Here is a 21,188-nt window from a genome sequence, read left to right as displayed (position 1 = left end):
AAGGACAGTGTTTGTGGGAGTGCAGGCCGTGAGACATGCATGTTCCTAGCTTTGTGTGTGTGTTTCAGCCTGTCCTGCGTCATCACCGCTCTCCTCTGTTTATGCAGGGGCTCTGTGGATATGGAGAGGGATGGTCGGATATCCAAGCCTCCCACTGTCACTTGATATCTATGGAAAACGGATCAGATGATTGGGCAAGTCCACTTCCACGCAGCTTTTTTTCTTTATTCATTAAGACTCTAGCCTAAGAGTGATGAAACATTCGAGAATGATGCAATGTTAAACTGGTTAGTCACACCAGACTGACTAATAAGTAAATCTGTTTGGCCTCAGTGTCACTTTTGTCTATTACCGAAGCCAATGTGAGAATTTAAGGTGGAAACTTGAGAGAATGTTTTGGAAGCGCATTTTTGCACGACTACGCTCGTGGACTATTGCCATGTAAGAGAGACAGGGAAGGGCAAAGGAGAGCCGGAGAGGGACAGAGGGATGGAGGAAGGGAAGTAGATGGAGTTGAAGAGATAGAGAGGGGCCCATATTGAGTGACACAGAGTATGGTCTGTGTTTTCTCGGTGGACCAGAGAAGATGCAGTGTAAATGAAGCGTGCTGCACCATGGCGGCTTCTGCTTCATCTTTGCACTGTGTGTGTGTGTGTGTGTGAAAGGAAAATGACACAGGCCTCTTTGAGTACCCAGAGGCCTCTGTTCTTCCTTTTGTTTTCTCATGGTTAGAATAAGTTGGGGGGACTGCCATCCTCTGTCCATGAGCTGTCTGTAAAGAAAACAGGAGGATATATGCAACACAAATGTGAACATGAATAAATACAAATGCATCCACCTGAGTAATAAAAACACACAATACATAATTCATAGTGGGCTGCAGTATGTGTTTATCTAACACATCTGTTTGTATGGATTTTTCAGAGAGCATTTTGGAACTATATCATATGAATAATGAATTATGTGTTTCCTCCATATATTTCCATTTTTATCCAGAATGAAAAACCCTGTGGTGATCTAGTGTCTCTTCAGAAAAGCCAGGGCTATCTGGTCTCTGACCCATAGGACAAGGGCCTCCCCTTGTGTTCGTGTGAAAAACTACATTAGAGCTTCAAAGAGATTTTGTGCAAAGAACTTTGTAGAAGTGCTTTTCATTTATTTAGTGTCATTATGAGGGCAGACATATCATTAAGTGCGAGAATGATTCTGTTCATTCATTGTGTCCCTGCTCAGTGATAATGTAGCTTAACATGGTCCAGTGGTGGATGAATGTAGTGACTGGTGCAAACACTCCATTCTTGGATATAAATGTGTCTGAAACAAAGGAAGAACTTTAGGAAGAAATTCTGTTTGTTTGTTTATTCTTTCAAGAGGGAAGAAAACAATATGATGATATTAACATAAATATGACAGATATTTTTGGAAGACGGGTACATGAACAGACTCGCTAGATTCAGAGTCAGCCATAACCATATAAATGGAGGGAATTACTTTGATTGAAGAAAGGGTTTGGGAGTTACTATAACAGAGGGAAATGTGACTCATTTGTTTCGCGGGACACTATACTATGTCTATGTGGGTGTATGTGTGGAGTGTGACCACAATAAAAAAAAAAACCTTGAATGAAAGAAAATTAATTATTACACTACAGACTGGTTAATTTAAATGAGGAAAAACATCTGACATATGACATGAACATCCCCGCCCCTTGCTTACGCATTTCCCTGAACAGACTTCCTGCTTTGCTTCTATTCTCACCTTCCACACGAAGCGTGTCCTTCGATAAAATGAGTTTTGTAATATCTATTGTGGCTGTTTTGATGATAACATCCTGTGTTAGCCCACTGGGTAAGAGATAGAACATTAGTATAGTAGTATATTGGTACGTAATATGTTTTTCTCTCCTGTTTTTTTGTTGGAGTTTGTCTTGAGTTCTGCTAATACTGAGCTAACTGAATGTCTGCGCAGTTTATTTAGTCCCTGTTGCTATTTGTAGGAAGTCAAAAAGGTTTGTAAGTGCTACACCGTATAATTCTGTTGTTTTACAGAATATTCTCAGAGAAATGTTTCCTGCCATGACATCAAAACCCACAATGGTTTCAAGTTCTCACATGAATGCTCTACTGCACTGGAGATTTCAGCATATCACAATGAGGTATTTTGATTTGTTTATAGTACTTATATAGTTATGTATAGTTTTGTTATACAAAGTAATATTGTAAACAGCTTTATTGGTCCTTTACCGTGTGAAAGGAGAAAAATAAGAAAGCTAAAAGAGAAAGTGAAAGTTTGACAAAGAAAAAAATGCCCATGTTTTTAATCTGTCAAATATCAAATCAATCTTTTCCTACTTCCCAACAGACTGCAATTGCCACTGTTAAGAATGACATTTTCAAGCATTTGCCAGCAGTGATACACATGGACAGCACCTCAGTTGTTACAAAAGAGTGCAGAGACCTGAAATTAATATGCATCATTCGTAATGTGAGTTTCCCCCTGTGTACTTAAATAAATTCATTCAGTAAAAGACAGATTGATTTGCTGTGTTTTAAATGTGGAATATCTACTGTACACTCTCACAACATAGACTTTACTTTTGCTTTTTAAGGGTGACAAGGTAAAAGAGATCGTGCAGATTTTAAAAACCACTGGTAAGGCAATGAGATGTTGTAAATAACTATTGACCCTCATCTTTGACCATTGATCATATATTCATACATACATATCATAAATACATACTGTGTATATAAGCATCTCACCTCTTCACCTCTCTACTTTAAACAGAAGAGAATCCTGATGAACCATATGTACCATGGAGCACCATCAGTGAGTGGAAGTTTATTCTGTGTAGTTATTCCAGTGCTTCACAACATTCATGTTGGCAACATTGCTGTAAAATAACTAAAATGAATATTTGATAATAACATGTTTGCTTTTGTCTGTTGCCCAGTCTGTTTAACACTCGGTGGGGTTATTGGGATCACTGCTGTGCTTTCTTGCTGTTATATTTCTTGGAAAAAAGAAATGAAGTGAGTTCTGTTTTACCTGTCAATAACAATCAGTTGTTCATGTTATTTACACATTTACTTACACAGTGTCACGTGGAGTCAGAAGTATTTGTTTGCTGTTTGTGTCTTGTGTCAGGAATCAGCAAGGACCAGCTACACCCTCTGGGTTTCTTAGATACCTAGTGACTTGCTGTTTTCTCAGAAAGGGGATTTCCCAGGGTCCATTCTGCCCAGAGACAAGAGAAACTAGGTCAGTCTTACTTTTCATGTACATTTCAACTAGACATGTTTATTTGAGCAAACACAAATGTACTTCCGTCAGAGGAACTATTCTGCCGGCTTCTTCAACTTGATCTAGACGGAGTGTAAATATATGTTTGAATGTCCCTTTAAGAAACCATGCAGGAAGTGAAACCCAGGAAGACACAAATGGTGATTTGAGGATTCAACCACGTGATATTAGGTGAGCTAACATTCTGAAGCTCCATTTAGCACAGATCACTTGGGTTGAATATGTCCTTTGAAGTCCTGTTAATCATGTATGTCTCTTCTTTGTTATTGTAGCCTGATTGAAAGATCCTCTGCCATTGAGTCACATCAAAGCGGTGAAAATGAGCAAGATGGCACTCTTGAAGCTGTGTGTGTTCCCAGGTTAGGCTGCCACTTTAAAACATCTATGTACACACTGACCTCTTGTTAGCCTGTTTGTCAAAGCCATCAAAGTGTGTGTGTGTATGTGTTATTTAAAATAGCAATAGGAAGTCTAGACTGTAATCTGTTAAGAGCTACCTTTGTCTCCTATAGTATTGATTCAAAGACTGATGGCGAGACTCCTCATACCCATAGTCTGGACCACAACTGGAACGACGAGGGAATCCAGCCGACTAAAAAGTGGGGCTGAGAATTGTTTATTTCTTCTTATGTCTGTAGCCTGTTTTCCTTGGAAGATTTAGATGAAGTATCTCTTTGACTGGACACTAATGAATGAGATTCAGATTCTTAACTTGTATTTGTTTTGCAGTGGAGGCATAAGTGCTCCTGGTGATAACAGAGCCTCTCATCACCGAGCCAAGAACAGGTAAGCTTTTGGTATTGGGATAGTCAGTGTGCTTTTCATTAATTCTTATGGTTATTTGCTATTATTTAACAACTACTGTATATGTCTGCTTCAGGAACTTGAGGGATGATCCAGGAGGAGTGAATTACAACAAAAGAAAAGACCTTGTGCGGTAAGTCTGTAGTCAGTTTAAATTATGACAATTTTAAGAGATGTTAGAGCATGTGAACTGACAATGTGTCCTTCTGGAAATGTATATATTTATGTGTATATGGTTAATTACTTGTTATTAGTAGTTCAGTATGAAATATTTATTATTAATTGTATCAAATGTTATGTTTTACAGCAACCCACAGGCTGTGTTGTAGCTTATGTTTAGGATATGTTTGCAAAATGACAAAAATAACTAAAATGAATTAAAAGAAAACAAAAGAAAAGAAAAAAATATACAATATATATTATATTGTAAAATATATTGAAAGCAAGAAAAAGGAGATATGAACTATCAATATGCAGGTGAGATGAAAATAAGCAGCATCAGTTTTTAAAACTAGTATTTCCAAAATATTTGAGGTAAAATGTAAAGAAAAACCAAGCTGTTAATTTACGATAGTGACTATAGATTTATGTGAAATTAAATTAAGTCAAATTAAATTTTGTCCAAAGGCGCAAAAACAAACAAAACAACCCCCCCACAGAAATAGTGAAAAGGTGCATACTATAAAACAATATAACGCAAAAAAGAAGAGAATAGAGGAAAACTTTTCTATATTTCATATCCATAATGGCTGTGAATTCTTCTCCAGGATCATGGAAGGGCACAATGGATGTGTTCAGTTTGACTGTGGTCCTGAGGTTCATAAGACAGAAGGGCAACCGCTGCTGGTGAATCGGTGAGACTGGCTCTTGTTCTCTGTCACTCTGCACTCACAACTTTCCTTCATACCTTGTTTCATTTGGCCCGGTGCTGCTGCTGTTTGGACAGCTGTCAGGAGTAACTTTATGAACTGCTTCCCCCACCTGCACTCCCTCCCCAAATCTGAAGGGCCGGTCTGAACTTCAGAGCTTGTCTGAAGTCTGCTCGAAAAGTGAGCATAAAGCATTTGCTGTTACTGTGCTGAGGTTCACGTCTCTATTCCTTCTTGTTTCTGTCTCTAGAGCTAACATCCAAGCATCCGACAAGACAGGTGAAGCCGTATCTTTGGTGAACAAGCGCGACTTTGACCCAGACCAGGTCAGCAGGTGTTCTACTGTACCAGTAAGTAGGAAGCTTTCTATACATGCTTCATTACATTTTTCTGCTTAAATGCTCTTTGTGTGTGTGTGTGTGTGTGTGTGTGTGTGTGTGTGTATATATATATATATATATATATATATATATACTTTTTAATTGAATTTTTTTTTGTTTGTTTATTTGCTGCAGGACACTGACGTGGAGTCAGCAACCAAGATGAAGAACGATAAAATGCAAAAATACTGATAATAATAATAATAATAATAATAATAATAATAATAATAACCTATATCATTATTATCACTCATACAAAATTAAGTAGTCTCACTGTCAAGGTATTGGGTACATTTACTGGCAGCTCCTATAGAATCAAGCACTTTTGTTGAAATGATCAGGTAACATATTCCTTTGAGCCAATTAGATTTAAAATTAGATGAACATCAGTTATTATGTTTTCTAATCATTACAGCTGATAATTACCTGATATAATGATAACAATAGTAATAATAATAACAACACTGGGATCTTTGTTACTGAGAATATTAAGTGCTTGGCTTGGCTGTTTTGGGTGAACCAAAAACATGTCAGAAAATGTACCCCATACACAGTGGTGTAATATTATAAATAATTTAATATCATAAATAATTTATTATTTATATATTATATTTATATTAAACATAACATAATACATAGCATGATTTTCTTTTCTTTTTAAGCTTTTTTATATATTGGATCAATGTGAAGTTGGCCTGCTTTGCTCCATTATTGCCATGTAATCTAGAAACACGTTTATTCTTAACACTCGTTTTACAACACCATTAGCAAAATGTTATTCTGTAATAGTCACATTGCTTGTATTAAACTGCATTTATTAATTTAGAGCTCTTGTAAGTCTGAATTTTTATTTTATGACTTATATACTCAGTTGCATTGCTTTTGCTTTTTATTTGATCAATTAAAATATGTTATCATGACAATAAGTATATTAAAGTATATTAAATTCTTGCCATGCATTTTGAATTATTTCACTGCCTGGTCATTTTTACTTTGGTTTCTAAACTACTGACAACAAAGCACCTGTAGTATCACCTTTCTGCCACATGGGAGCAGTAAACAGTTATGAGTGCTACCACACTGTAGTACATAGGCAACATCATTGTACCCCTTATTACATTTTTTAATTTTGCAAATGTAATTAATACATATTTATTCCATACTGGTGTCTACGAACTCCTGCAAAATGTATATCCTATTTTAAATACTGTATTTTTTATGATCACACACCAATGCTTTGGTTTCAATTAAGGTTCACTTATGGTACTGCTGAATGACTATTGTGTGGTTCTTCAGTGTAAGCAATGTGTATGTTTGGGTTGATTGCTTTATTTTTATAGTATAGTGCTCTGATTTATTAATCACCCGATAAAGAAATAGTAAGTACATTACACATTACTCGGTAATTTAAGTGTTATCTGCTGTATGTTACGGTACTTAAAAGATTTGTTGCCCCTGTGGCTTGATGTATGGTAGTAATTACAGTAACACACAAACACTCAGGGGTTCAGACTGAAGTTAATACATCTCTTTTCTCTATCTCTTGGGATCTGCTGAGAGTTGCTGTGAGTCTTGGTTTGTCAATGTCTGATTCTATTTTAAGCTTCCCTAAATGTGCAATGACCTTGTAAAACCCACCCCCCCACCCCCGTTTTTTTTTTTTTACCTCTCAGATGGACTGAGTGCTGGGAAGTGAATGTGTCCGTGGTTAGAGGCTTTGTTGCTCATGTTTGGTATGTCAGTGTGTGAAAGTGTTACCGTAGCACTGGTTGAAAAGAGGGTGATTGAATGGTCAAGGCCTCAGAGCTTCCCCTCTCAGGGAGTTTCACTGAAGGGACATGAGTAAGGTGAAACAGGGGCTGGGCAGATGGGTGGATGGGTAGGGGGTGAGTCATAGCATGTCATCATACATGTACAGCATACAGTATGACATGAAAAAAAAAATGGGCAAAAGGATGAGGCAAAGTTTCAGGAAGGCTCCAATTATGGATGAATACTCTATGCTCTGGTGCACATAATAATTAGATATTGGCTAATTAGTTACCAATCACACTCCACTGTTAACGGGATTATGAGCAGTCAAGGAAACGAAACTCAGTGGGAGCTGAACACTGATCACACCACAACAGGGATAAGAAACCTAGAGGTAAGCTACAGGCTTCAATGACCCAGACACATAGGTGTGTTATCCCTGACTGATCTCTAGCTGATGACAATGTTTATGCTCGTTCTGGAGTGTACTAAAGGTCGCCTGCTGCTGTGTGCTGCTGTGGCTTAACAGACAGCTGCAAGCAAACATTGTTTCATTCAGAAGTCAGTAAGCTGTACTCACACTGCAGTTATTAAAAGATTACATCAGGGATCACACCACACCGTATGATTAATTAACCTTGACTGATGCTTTGTAAAGCTGAATCCAGCTGAGCGAGTATGCCCACAGGTCCGCATGTATATACACATACATATGAGATGGTTGAAAGCATCACAGTAGCTGGTCTCGCTAATACTGAGTCAGAGTTACTGTGGTGAAACAAAGCCTGGCTTTCTCCAGATTAGTATGGGACCGGTCTTCTCATCCTCCCCCAGTGTGTAAGGTTCTTATAAGTCCCTGTCCAAATGCTAAGAGTGTTGGGGCTTTGGGTTTTGTTGCCTACACTGACAGCTTGCTTATTTGCTGCATCTCTTTGATCACTTTGTGTAGTATTCTTTGGCCATGGCCCAGTGTTTGACAGAATCATCATCCCACACCACCAGGTCAAATCTGCATATGCATACAGTGTGTGGTTCAAAGGGGAGCTGACTCAGGAAGGGTCTGGGTTGCTTGGCTGCAGTCCCCTGCTTCCCATGGTACGCAGATGAGTAACACAATGCTGTCGTAACCTGCAGGACAGCCCATGAATAAAACATAAACCCTGTATTAGTGCTTAAAGATGTCTTTCATTTCCAGTTTGAATCATAAGGTATACTGAAGCTTATGGAACAGGAAAAGCGTAATAATTTCTGTGTGCTGTTATGCTTTTATCACACCAGCACGTGCACAAACTAATTATGCTGTAGATTGGTGCACGACCACACACACACACACACACACACACACACACACACACACACACACACACCATAAATGAGCCTCTTTGAGATGTTCCCAGAGAAATCCTGAAGCATGAATGGTGTATATTTTCAATAGTTTTTTATTAATATGTGCTGATACAAGGTCGCTCTGACCTGCGATGACGCAAACACTCACAGAAAATCATCCCCTTTGGCCCAGACAGCTGTCAAAGCAATGACCATGAGAAAACAAAATCAAATAAAAATAAAGGAACATCATTGCTCAAAGAAAACAGAAACAGAATCAAGGAGTATTATTAACCTCAGTTTACAAATGTCTCAGCGGTACATGATAAATTATCCATTTCATAGAAAAATCACAGAAAGCTCTGTAAATGGTGCTATATGTAGAACCCCACATGGCACAATGTCAGTTCTCAGTGTTCCTACCAATACCTACAGCCTGCTATGTAAAACCACCAGCACCCAATAATATAATCCCATAAATATGAGCATTTCGGGGATGTCCAATACTGACCAGGTTCTGCTGTAGCGAGCTCATTAATACAGCCCTCAGCTGATTCTCAGAATATCCCCTTCACACCTGCTATAGCCAGCTATTCTACCTCTGATGACAGACACAGACCTTGATGGGGCTGGCTTTTTCTGGTAGCCCCACGGATGATCATGGGATGGAGATCACTATAGCCATGGACAAGCACATGCAGGCACAGTTCAGCTCCTCCCCACTCTCAGAGACAGTGTACTCAGCAGAGATAAAGGAAGAAACAGAATGCTGGATGTGGACTGATGTTAACTGATGTAAAAAGCAGATCCATGTCCTTCTCCAATTCAGTGTATAAAACTACCTAACCTGACTTGAAGATGTGTATTGTACATATGTCTGTTTGTCAAAGGATATGTTTGTTTTGGTTTTGGACCTTGGGGTCTCTATGTAGAATGGGCCTCACATTTTTAGCATTTGGAGAACCCCATCCTACCCAAAAGCCCCTCTGTTGTTGGTCCCACCCTGTGCATCAAAGATGGCCGCTGGCCCGAATTGCTGGCACAGCTCCCCATTCATATTCAAGACAAAAGAGAAACAGCACAATCCTCATCACTGGGTTTATGCCATACCCCTACATATTCTTAAAACTACTCTATAAGTACTGTATAGTCGTCATGTGGACACGTAACAAGAGACCAATAATAAAATAGTACTACTTCATTGTTTACATTTGCTTTTTAAAAATCTCTATAGGAAAATCCTGTCGCATTTGTTAGCACGCTAAAAATCTTGCTTTAATTAGCTGACGCGGCAGTGGATTCATATTCACATTTTTTTAAGGAAGCATCCATTAGACCAAACAACAATCACGTCATCTTTCTTCCTCTACAGGCGGATTTGTTTTATTCTATGAACGAACTCGAGAGCCGACATACGAGGTTGATCAATTTAAAACACACAGTGATAACCTCTGGACTGGAAACCACCAACAGAAAGCCATCTGAAACAAAGCAGCTCATCCATCTCCTTATCTCCAGATCCAACCCTGTGCAGCCTCACTGCAAACCACCCCCACTTAACCAGCCACTCTCCCTCTCTCTCTCTCTCTCACCGCCTTCGGCTATGAATTTGTGACATCTGTGACATCTCTGCCGATGTTGTCCCCGTGCTGTCCCCTCTTGGGCCAGTCTTTGCAGACATAATGACCCTCTGCTCCTCTGCTGCTGAACAGCCCTCCCCCTCCTCCTGGTGTGATATAAGCCACACAAACCGCTGGAAATAATATATAAAAAAACGTCTGTGTGTGAAGGGGTCAGCTGCAAGTGAACAGACTGTAGGCCTGCTGGGACCTCTGCTGTCTAATGATAGACTGAACAATGCCACAGCTCACTCTTTGCTGACACTAAGCCGCAGGGGCGAGACTGCACTGTGTCAAAGGTTGGGTGTCCCACCTTTTAAACAACTTCCCACCTAACCACTGAAGCGCACACATGTTAGGCTTGCTACCTGCATGGAATGGGAACTGTATTAAGCATTTGCAGACTGAGACAGAAAAAAAGAGCAGGAAAGAGAGAGAGGGTGAGTTCTCTGCAGTAAATTAGTACCCATGGTATTATTATTGTAATCAGAGGTTTAGAGGGCTTTGAACGGTGGAGAAACTCCCGTTATGTGAGCCTCCGTCCGACAGCGTGGGCCCCGGACCTTCTACTGTATAATCACTATCATTTACCACAGTGCAGCAGTCCTCTGTTTATTGAGATATTAATCTGGGGTAAACAAAGCTTTTGACAAAACAAATTAACATGCTCAAAGAAGTGCTGCACTAATAGAGTCCATTGAGATTGATATTAAAATGTGGATGAAATGGGTGGGGGGTGAGGGGGAGGAGCTGGAAAAAAAAAAGAGAAGTGGGCCCAAGGTGACGCACATTCCTCCTCTCACGGGGAGTGTCTGCCTAAACAGTGTTTCTCCCTGGGGCAGGTCCCAGCTGAGCACTAGAGATCGACATCAGCACATTATGTCAAATGCAGTGAGGGAGGGATGGAGTTAATGATGATAGTGATGAGAATGATGAGGATAAAGATGATGATGGCCGTCTTGTGTTTCCCATTAACACTTCCACCCTGGAGTGAATTGTTTTATCTTCCGTCCTGCTTGTTAAAATACATTCAGTTGTCCTCAGTTGACCAGTGAGTGCTGCCTCAGTACGGTGCCCCGACAACTGAACCATAAGATCCACGCTTCACATCGTCCAGCACTGCAGCAGAGCACAATACATGTGCATGCTGTCTTTTCTTTTGTAAACGCAGACAGCTTCCATGTTTGGCCAGCCGCAAATCCAAGTCCCATATCATCAAAACCAGTATTGCACACGTTCCCCCTATGGCTCAAAGTGATGATACTAGGGCCTTCTTTCTGAGCCGCATCACACTTGGCGGCCCACATAACGTTACACAAATGATTTGAATAACAAGAATAAATGGTGGCAAATCCTTGTAATCCCTCTCCCTTATCTGTCTTTAACCCTCTCTCCCTTTCAGCCCCAGGAGCCACAGTTAAAAGCTGTCCTTTCGGGTTCTCTTAGAAGTGGGACAGTCAGGCCCTAGCCAAATGTCACACTGCAGTGGACGCATCTATTTTCTGCTCACGTTCGGTCCACACACCGCACTCTTTCATTCAGCGCAGGTTTACGAGGGAGATAGTTAGAAAAAAAAACAATGCCATGAATAAATCAACGTGAATAAATATCCCAAAAACATACATAAAAACTGATAAATAAACCATAACAAATACCTATAAATAAACCGTAGAAGAAGGCAAACTCTCAGTTTTGTAAAGGTCAGACAGATTTCAGCTGGATGAAAGGAGCTTCATGAGCAGCTCTCTCTTGACAGCTAATTTCTCAAATGTATCGCTTGCATAAGGTGGCATATTGGAAACATGTTCCTCTCGATCGGTCAACCCTGCTTGTCATTTTCATGGTATATGGGCATCTCATGTCTCACGAGGCGGTCTGATTTCCCCTGTCCTCCTTGTACCTGAACGCCACCCACAAGAGCAACTTCCATTTGAGGCGGAAAAGTAATGGCAACTCTCAGAGATGAGCAACCCCCCACCCCCACCCCACCCTCTCTTGTCTGATGTGCATTCAAGTCAGATCACAAAAAATAGCCTTTCACATGTGTGTGTGCACATACAAAAGCCTGGTGCACGGCACGCGAACACACTCGTACACTGGACGCACACAAACAGCCATTCAGATGCATTCATACTTAACACACATGCACACGAACACATGCACACAGGAAATTAATGAATTGTCACATTAGGCTCTGGAGTGATGCTGAAACTATCTTTAAGAAACAGCAAAATGCAATAGTCTCTGATAGCAAAACAAATGTCATTATCATACATGCGAAAACCCATGTTGTTAAAAGTATGTAATCTGGTTATATCTTCCAAATAATACAAGAACAAACCAAATCACTTTATGGATGCTGTCGTTCACCCACAATGCTTTATCGCGCCTGTGAGGCACAGTAATGACATTTGACGACATCTATCTCGCTTGCCCCACACCTCCCGCCCCCTGCTGCCTTCGGCAATTCCACCCTGGGAATGTCAAAGGTCAAACATTAACAACATGTAATGGATTATATTACATAAAAATTGTGCCAGGATTTTTTTCTTCCATTTTTCATTTGTATAAATAAAAATCTACTACACATTATAATCTCTCTCTCTCTGCCTTTCTCTCTCCATTTCATCACTACAGAATTTCACTGAATGGCACAGTGCTGGGGCACAGAAGAGCGAGAGAGCGAGAGAGCAAGCAACGGGGGAGAGAGATAGAGTGTATCATTCAGGTCACAAACTCCAAAACATTTTATTTTTTTCTTTCGGCTGTTTGTTGCAGTACAAGAAGTCATTTTTCATAGTATTTGTTACTTTTTGTTGCTTTTGATCATCTGGTGTCTCTATTTACATAGCAGGAATAAAGTAGATTCACGTGTGGTTCCTATGTACACGGTTACACCAATTGGTTGACCAGTGCGTTTGCGACGTTTACAGTCTTGGTTTGTCACAACCACACACAGGAAACAAGTCCACTTCAACTGGCTAGGCTCTAACAGCAAAGTAGAGGGGGGAGGGGGAGGGGGAAGGGAGGGGTGACACCAGTCTGCTCCCACAGCCCCCAGAGGATGTGGACCCAAAGTCAACAAATTGAATACTCTCTTTCAAAACAATAGCAAGGCAGTCATTTAACTTTTCCAATGCCTAAAGCAAACAACCAGAGAGAACAGTGGAGAGGATTGGCCAGTCTTATGGGTGCAGGTTTTTCCTGCTCTGGAAGGGTGGTGCAACGCCTCCTCAGTCTCCGTCTCTGCCTCTACTCCACTTCTGTACATCATCGTCGATTCATCGCAAGAGAAAATGAAGGCAACTACACTGAATCAGCTGCCACTGCCTGCTTGGAACAAAAGCTCTTGCTCCCTTTTACTTAGATGGAGTACTGTTTTCACTTTTGATGTTCAGTAATGAGCACTTCAGGATGAGTTAGTGTATATGTGTGTATGTGTGTGTGTGTGTGTGTGTGTGTGTGTGTTTGCCTTATGAATGTTCTAGTTTCTGTTCTGGCTCAATAAAAGATATTTTTGGCAACAATGAAGAGCTTTCTGTGAGACATTTTTTAGGTTATAATAGTGTACTATATTCCTTGTCTCCACAGCTAACTACTCCTATCAAATGATGACTCGAAAAAGACCTATGGATGGTAAGAAAGGGAAATGAGATAAAATATAAAATGATATTCCCATCTCCGGAGGCAGGTCTGAAGAGAAATTACATAAAAAACTTTAACAAAGTTTTAAAGTTTTGAAATATCTGAAGGTAAAGGGGGTGGATCGGTACATTCAGAGTGCTGGACTTGGCCTTAGGGTACCAAAGGAACTGGGGAGGATGGGGGCTGGAGAGAGCAGATGAATGCTCTGTGGACAACAAAAAAAAAAAAAACACCCATCACTCATCTCCATAAGACAGAGGAGGGTTAAAGATAAAGGCTGCTTCTGCAGAGTCAGCCACGACTTCCCCTGAAGGTCACTCTGTTTGCTCATCTGTTAGTTAAATAAATGTCAAGAGAAAGAAAGGCAACCAAACAAGCAGAAAGTGGAGAGATGCGAGAACGAGGCAGGCTAGGAGGCGGTTCTGGGCATCACATTAGTCCCCAACTTCCTCCTCCAGGCTCCAGTCACAGGCTGGTGACCAGCTGCATTTGTCCGTCTCCCTCATTGTGGGCAGGCTCCTGAGCCTGGTGTCCCTCCCCACTCGGTCTCCGGGGTGGGGCCTGGTAGAAGGTCTGCATGGGGGCCCCACGTGAGCCCAGGGCGGGCCTCCCGGAGCTGTAGTACAGCTCCTCAGGGGGCTGGGCTGAGCGGGGCACCACCTCCAGGGGCTCAGGACTGCTGTCAGGGTAGGGTGAGTCTCGCAGGTTGGTGATGCTGGTGTACAGGGAGTCACGGGCGGGGGAGTCTGGCGCTCTGTTGCCTCCCTGCCCGCCAGCACTCTGGCCACTGTGGCCACTGTGGCCCAGGCTCTCAGTGAGGTCGGCCGTGTAGCTCTCCGACTCCTCCGGATCGCTCTGGTAGAGCACCGACTGGGCGCGCTGCAACAGCAGGGGCTCCTCCAGAGCTTTATAAAGTAGCTCCACATCCTGTGGGGTGCGCTGCCGCCCCTCTCCTCTCAGAAAGTCCTCGTCTTCATCCATGCTCATAGACGGCTCTGGCCCAGTCCCCGCTGTCCCCCGACCAACCCCGCCGTGAGGACGTCCCCTGGCCAGGCTGCCACACACCCTGTCCCCTACATCACCCCCAGCTCCTCCGCTTCCTCCTCCAACGCCACCTCTCAGGTTGTTGTGCACAAGCTCTGAGATGATCATTTTCTCAAAGGCTGCGGCATCTGAGAGGTTTCGTCGGATGCCTCCGCCACCCAGGGCCTCCGAGCCGCGGGGGTTGAGGAGTGGTGGCGGGCTGTCTCCACCCCCGCTACCTAGGAAGTCACAGCTGCCCCCACCTCCACCCCCTGGGCCACTGCGCAGGGAGTAGCTGTTGTTGAAGTTACCGTTCAAGGGCAAGGTTTCCATCCCACAGGGGTCGCGGGCCTTAGATAACGTGCTCTCTGGACCCCAACGCAAATACAAGAGACAAAAGACAGAGGGTTTTGTTGTTATAAGGACAGATTCAAATGTCAGTAAGAGAAGAAGAATAAATATCAGCTGGTAAATTATACAACGAAGTGAACTGAGGTGATTTCCACTTACTTGGGTCACGGAAGGTTCCTGTGCATCCCAGAGAAAGTCGTGTGGAGTGAATAAAATGAAAGACACTAGTCAGTAAGTATTCTTTAATGATGCAACATTAACTTGATGTATTAGTTTTTAAGACATTTCAAAAGGGAACCATTAAGGGAATAAAAAATATCCAAGTCCATTTGCTGCTTTTTTTTCTCTCTGTCTCTCTCACATCCGACCTCCCAACTCTTACCACAAACTCATGCACAGCCAAATTAACTTTGATTTATGCAGACTTAGCCTTGTTTGTTTGACACCGTATTCCTCCAACAGTTACATCTAAGCCACAGAAAATACCCTGGATATTTATTTACTACTGTCAGTGATACCTAGATACATACATAATTCATGCAAACCCTTTTACAGTAGGAGTAATGTTTATTTTACGAGTTTCCTTCAACACACCAAAGATGTTGTGCTTTTTCTCCCAAATTACCATCACGCAGCAAAGCGAAAGCCAACAGCAGCCCAAAAAAAGCGAGAAGCATGTTCATTTTTAAAATTTAATGTGTAGTGTGACTTTAATCAACGTTCTTCTTCGTTGGTGGTGTGGGTAATTAGACATTCTAATGAAGTGCTCTCCCTACTTCCTCTCCCACTCTCTTCTAAAAATGTCTTGGCTGCCAGGCCCGTGGCCATCAGGCTTGACGTATTGTGCGGAGAGGCTTTAAAATATTTAACAGAAAGCGCCGCCTTAAATTTCAGTCCTCACACACCAGGCCTGATACTGTGCGGGTGCGCACTCAGCCGGCGACCAGCCACACAGTCACAGTTCTCCCTTACCAAGTGAATATTGGTACTGTAGTGGAGCAATTACCAGAACATGTCTAATTCAGCAGTTATAGGCATCCAAAGAGAGCAGTGGGAATGCAGCAATGCGATAAAACAGCTATCAGGCTGTTTAGAGAGTCCCACTCTGAGATAAAAGCAAGCATGCGCACACACACACACACACACACACACACACACACACACACACACACACACACACACACACAGACAGAGGCACTTATATTGAACACTCACACCTGACCGACCTACATCCAGATGGACTGTCCCTGGCAGCTGAGCTGTCTGATCCCTTTCTACAGCTGACATGATTTAAGCTGACTACTTTTTTTTCTGCCCAGGAACAGAGAAACTGTCCTCAAAATTTCTGGCAACCACAGCTGTAGCTAAACTTCTAATCAATTTGTGGCTGTTCTCATGAAGATTCAAGATCTAACCAGATGGCTGGTTCGGCTGTAGGCACTGTTTGGCACTGTTCTGCTCAGCCTAGTGAATCCGTCTGACAGCTACATAGTCTGAAAAAAATAACACACAAACACGCTTGCGCACACACACACACACACACACACGTGGAAGCAGCGAGTGTGTGTATACCATGTCAAACTACTGTCAGAGTAACAGGCAGAAGGACAGAAAGCTGAGTGCATACTGTATATATACACAAACACACACACACACACACATGCTGACAAGAGTGTTTACGGGGAGCTAACCGGTAGAGTTGAAGACACCAGGTGAGGGCGGGGTGAAGCTCTCAGCCAGCAGAGTGTTGTAAGGAGATGTACCAGTGCGAGTCTGTAACACTGGGTTTGTCAGAAGGTGGTTGCCCATGGTTGCTGCAAGACACAAACATTTAGAAAATGAATATAGTAATAAACGAGCTCTTATCTTTGCTTCAAGTGTACGCAAAGTAAACACAAGCAGAAATGCTGCACACAATAGGTGCAATATTCTGAAATTCACGTTTCAGGCCTGGGTAATAACATCTGGAATCATAAAAATATTTACTGTTTATTCAGATGGGGTTATTTTTGTTATGCCGGTGCTTTATGGAGTAATGCATTTCACAGTGTTCTCCTCGATGTTTATGCCTGCTGATTGTAACCTTTGAGTAAAAATACAATAGCAGGGGAAAGGTACTGTTTGGAGCATTGCCATACATTTTTTTCTCAGGGGCTCCTGACAATGTAGTCAGATGGGGGGGAGAACACTAATGCATGCCATTATGTAGTCTAGGGGTGCAGCCATTGAAACACAGTTAATTTCACAGTGAAATGTGAATGCCACTACAAGACAAATATAATTCAAAGAAATGGCACACTGAGAATGTTGTATAATGCCCATGTATGGCTCCAGCCTGAGGCAACTCGAACAGAAATGCCATGAAATTAAAAATAGGACAGCATGACGGAGAGTAGTCCAAGGCAAAGTGCAACCTTCAGGTCTCACGCCTACCGTTCATCACACAGCAAGGGAGCAGGGAATTCTAAAAAATAAAATATGCACTCACACACAGCTATTTATTTGTCATTTTCCGTCCTCTCACACTCCCCCTGTCCATCTTTCTGGCATGCCACACAAACCCCTCTCTCTGCATTCTCTGGCTTGCTCTCCTGTGTCTTGACTCAACCACATTTTCTCAGTTCGTTATGCCAGAATTTTTTCAAACACCACCAAATTAGTCGGGATTAGCTGTCTGTGTGTATCTCATAGGAATATCCTGTAGAAAATTAAAGCAACTAGCTTTAAGTGGGGAGAAAAAGTAGGGCAAGGGGAATCATGGGAGTGTGTGTGAGTGTGTGTGCTGCACGCCTTGTCTTCTGGACACATTACTATTGTCAGGAAGAGATTGTGGTTCATGAAGAAGTGAAGTGGAGAAATCAAAGAGATCCGAGATGCCAGCTGATAACAATGCAGCATCTCTACTCCAGATTCGGCCTCTTTAATTACTCCTCCACGATAGCGGCTCTCTCTATATCTCTCTTTTTCTCTCAATCCCTCTCTCTCCCTCCCTCCCATGCTCCCCTTCGTCTTCCACTTTCTGCCAACTGACAAACTTTTCTCGGAAGAACAGAAAATAAAGGTTTCACAGCACAGTTGTTTGTGTTTGACAGCACAACATGGAATGATCCACATTGTGTGTCTCCTCCAGGCTTAGTGATTGCTCTATCGTGACGAAGAGCCCCGGAAACCGACTCGCCCACCCGAACACACGCACAGACACACACACACACACACCTCATCCATCCAGCTCACTCGTAGCACCCCTCTTCCTCACCCCCTGCCTTGCTCCTGTCACTCTCCTCAATTAGAATAATTACCCCCTGTTCGCTCACACGCTAATCAGTTCATTAAAAACAAAATGGATGAAATTAGCATAGAGAGTGACGGCTGATTTAGCGACTGCCTCTGTGTCATCATCAACACCCCCTCCTGAATCCGGAACCTGAGCCAACCTTGATCGTCTCAGTGTCACTGATGGCTGCAGCAGTGACGCCACCAGTTGCCGAGGCTGAGACAATCAGTGACTCTGCACACATTTTTCACTTCTCTGCGGCTGAAATAATTCCTAGTGCCCTATTCATGCACTTTGCGGAGTTCAGAGGGGACTGCATGCGTCACTGCTTTCAGGGAAAGATCGATACCGTGAAACTACAAAAAGCTGAGAGGACAGAGGGCGGGTAGTGTCAGGTTAAATCACAGTACACTTGTAATATAATATTTTGCTATAATGACAGTCACAACTCCTGCAATTCTGTGACACAGCCTGACACAACACAAACTTCTGTGGCAAACATACTCATAAATAAGGAAAACATACTTTTACAAAGCAGGAGTCAAATCTATATTAGTAAGGAAAAAGAAACTATGTCTAGTTTGGAAATGCAACAGAAAATGAGGTAACACAAATGCCACAGACACAATATATTGTGATACTAAATGTCTATCACCGTCTTTGTTCAAATTCAATTAAAATAAAAAAAATTTAAATTGAAAAACTGTGACTTCACAATATGAAATGAAAAAAAAAGCGAAAAAAGAAAAAAAACCAATGACAAACTTCACTGCAAATGGCTGCAAAAACACTGATAGATGTGGTCTAGGCAGTGGAGGGACGTAACTACATGCAATTTTTCATACCCTTCCTGTCCAGTGAAAATTGTGCATGTCCAAATGTGTTGATTTTGAATTTTTCTAATAAATGGAAGGATTAAGTGTTCCCGTATGGGCTGAGAAAAATTTCCTACTTCTTAAGCCAAATAAACTATTTAAAAAAAACCCTCTTGAATCAGCTAGAAAATGCACCGTCACAAAGCTGAAAGCAGGGCTGTTTTTTTAAGCTGAGGACAGCAACAGTACAAACATACGGTGATCTTATGTAAATCTTATATTAATATGATGCTCTTGATTAAACTATCCAACAATCTATAAAGTATTCAGAATTAGCTCAAACGCAGCATACACATTAATACAGCAGGAATATTAATCCATAAACGTCATATATAACAGTAAAACACTGACAGGGACCATTTTACAGCACAATGGGTACTTTTAGTTTTTATACTCTAAGTACATTTTGCTGATAAGCCTTAAAAACTTTTACTCAAATAAGATTCTGAAAGCATGAATGGAGTATTTTCACAGTAGTATAAATGCTTTTACTGAAGTAAAGAATCTGAGCAAGTTAAATTAGCATTATTGACTTTAAACACTCTCAGATTCTAAACACACTTAAATCTACTTAATTACAGCAACAGGAGTTCATTGTGTAGGTTCCGGCTGGCACATGAACTCACTAACACCAACTACACTCCCACACACATATTCACATAACAGAGAGATTGAGCTCCATGTGTTTCTGCTGCTGCTGCAAAGCGCTTTCACTGACCAGCGGCTGCCACCTCACTGTAAACTGAAACCCACCACCCACAAACCAGCCCTCAACATATGTTATTCAATTTAAGCTATTGCAGCCACTAACAGCGATTTGCTAGCTGGCCCATTGGCTGTGAGGCAATCTGAATCTGTAGTTAACCTTACAAACCAGGCATGTGAGCATATATTTCATGATCTTGTATACTGTCATATATACACATCTAACACTGAGTAATGATGCTTTATGTCTACATAAGTATATTGTATTTCTGTGCATTTAAGTGTGCATAACTTAATGGAGGGGAAGCAGAGCAGTAATGGAGGAAGGCCTCACCGCGGTTGAGTGTCGGGGTGCTGTTGATATCTCCCGCCATGAAAGAAGATTCTGTCTGCTTCCGAACCGTGTCGTTCCACATCCTGCGGATCCGACTCTGGAAGAGGGAGCAGAGCGCAGTGAGTGGCAGCAAACAGACAACAAGTTAAATATAGAAACACGGCGGGTAGACTTTGTAACTCAGTGGGGCTGCTGTAATCAAAACTGTGGGGCTCGCTCTAATCCACAAAGAACAATAGGAAAACATCCCAGATAAAGAGACTGAGATGTCGGGTAAAGGGGCAAACAGTTATGTCATGTTGTCACAAGGGATGCTAATAAACTCGAGATATGTAAGACATGATTGCAGCAGCTGATACAGTTGTTGTTTGGAAGCGTCTTATTACATTGTGGGAAAGCTTGTTTGTTGATTGTGAGGACTAACTGTTAATGTGTGTATGAGTGTCTGCGCCATTACACATTTGCCAACATGAGCAGTACCCCTGGATGTCTTGTATGGTGTCTGTGTCTATATATAGAACAAAAGACTTCAAAAGATATCTTTATTAATGAGTCATCTACTCTGGTACGCACAGGGGCTTCCAGTGATGGATGAAAACATAAAAGTGAAAATTATCACAACAGAGGTGAGTAAGCTCGCTGATTGGACCAGATTTTCAACAGAATCATCTCATGATAGTATTATAATATAACATATTTTAATACTGCTCTGACAGTGAGGACAAAATGTATTGTGACAACGGTGTTTCACTCGCTGCACATCTCTTTGTTACTGGCAAATGAAAACAACGTGACTGTGGGCTGAAAAGTAAGATAAGTAAATTCAAGTGCTTTGCAAAGTAATCGGTGAATCATTGGTATTGATCAGCAATCAAACCCCCGCAGATACACTCATTTTCTACTTCAGAATCTTACATAACAGACCTTTTAA

General features: G+C 41.8%; 2 protein-coding genes across 2 annotated transcripts in view; one reads left to right on the top strand and one right to left on the bottom strand.

Moving 5' to 3' along the window:
• The first annotated feature begins 1,560 nt into the window (after positions 1-1,560).
• On the top strand, positions 1,561-6,301 carry LOC108902620 (uncharacterized). The gene is made up of 15 exons (XM_018704558.1): positions 1,561-1,848; positions 2,049-2,155; positions 2,362-2,484; positions 2,609-2,651; positions 2,785-2,826; positions 2,951-3,029; positions 3,145-3,258; positions 3,403-3,471; positions 3,573-3,659; positions 3,813-3,899; positions 4,030-4,086; positions 4,181-4,237; positions 4,872-4,958; positions 5,224-5,323; positions 5,489-6,301. The coding sequence occupies exons 1-15, from the start codon at positions 1,692-1,694 to the stop codon at positions 5,543-5,545; spliced, it is 1,266 nt and encodes a 421-aa protein (XP_018560074.1). The 5' UTR covers positions 1,561-1,691; the 3' UTR covers positions 5,546-6,301.
• Positions 6,302-13,294: 6,993 nt separating this feature from the next.
• The window catches only part of adgrl1a (adhesion G protein-coupled receptor L1a), an 88,191-nt gene continuing 80,297 nt past the window's right edge, over positions 13,295-21,188 (bottom strand). Inside the window, exons 22-25 of the mRNA XM_018704689.2 lie at positions 20,258-20,354; positions 16,761-16,883; positions 15,229-15,246; positions 13,295-15,086 (exon numbers count right to left, since the gene is read on the bottom strand). Of these exons, the coding sequence (XP_018560205.1) occupies positions 14,161-15,086; positions 15,229-15,246; positions 16,761-16,883; positions 20,258-20,354 (1,164 nt within the window). The 3' untranslated portion in view covers positions 13,295-14,160. The remainder of the gene's footprint in view (positions 15,087-15,228; positions 15,247-16,760; positions 16,884-20,257; positions 20,355-21,188) is intronic.

This window comes from Lates calcarifer, linkage group LG11, assembly GCF_001640805.2.
Source record: "Lates calcarifer isolate ASB-BC8 linkage group LG11, TLL_Latcal_v3, whole genome shotgun sequence".
Classification (NCBI taxonomy): Eukaryota; Metazoa; Chordata; class Actinopteri; family Centropomidae; genus Lates; species Lates calcarifer.
This window is presented reverse-complemented; position numbering and strand designations above follow the sequence as displayed.

What these genes read in the sequence shown, in the direction of transcription:
- LOC108902620 (XM_018704558.1), top strand. Translation starts at nt 1,692, where the DNA reads ATGAACATCCCCGCCCCTTGCTTACGCATTTCCCTGAACAGACTTCCT. An exon ending in TTTCAGCATATCACAATGAG is followed by an intron (nt 2,156 to 2,361) that starts GTATTTTGATTT and finishes ACTTCCCAACAG; the next exon opens with ACTGCAATTGCCACTGTTAA. An exon ending in TGTACCATGGAGCACCATCA is followed by an intron (nt 2,827 to 2,950) that starts GTGAGTGGAAGT and finishes TCTGTTGCCCAG; the next exon opens with TCTGTTTAACACTCGGTGGG.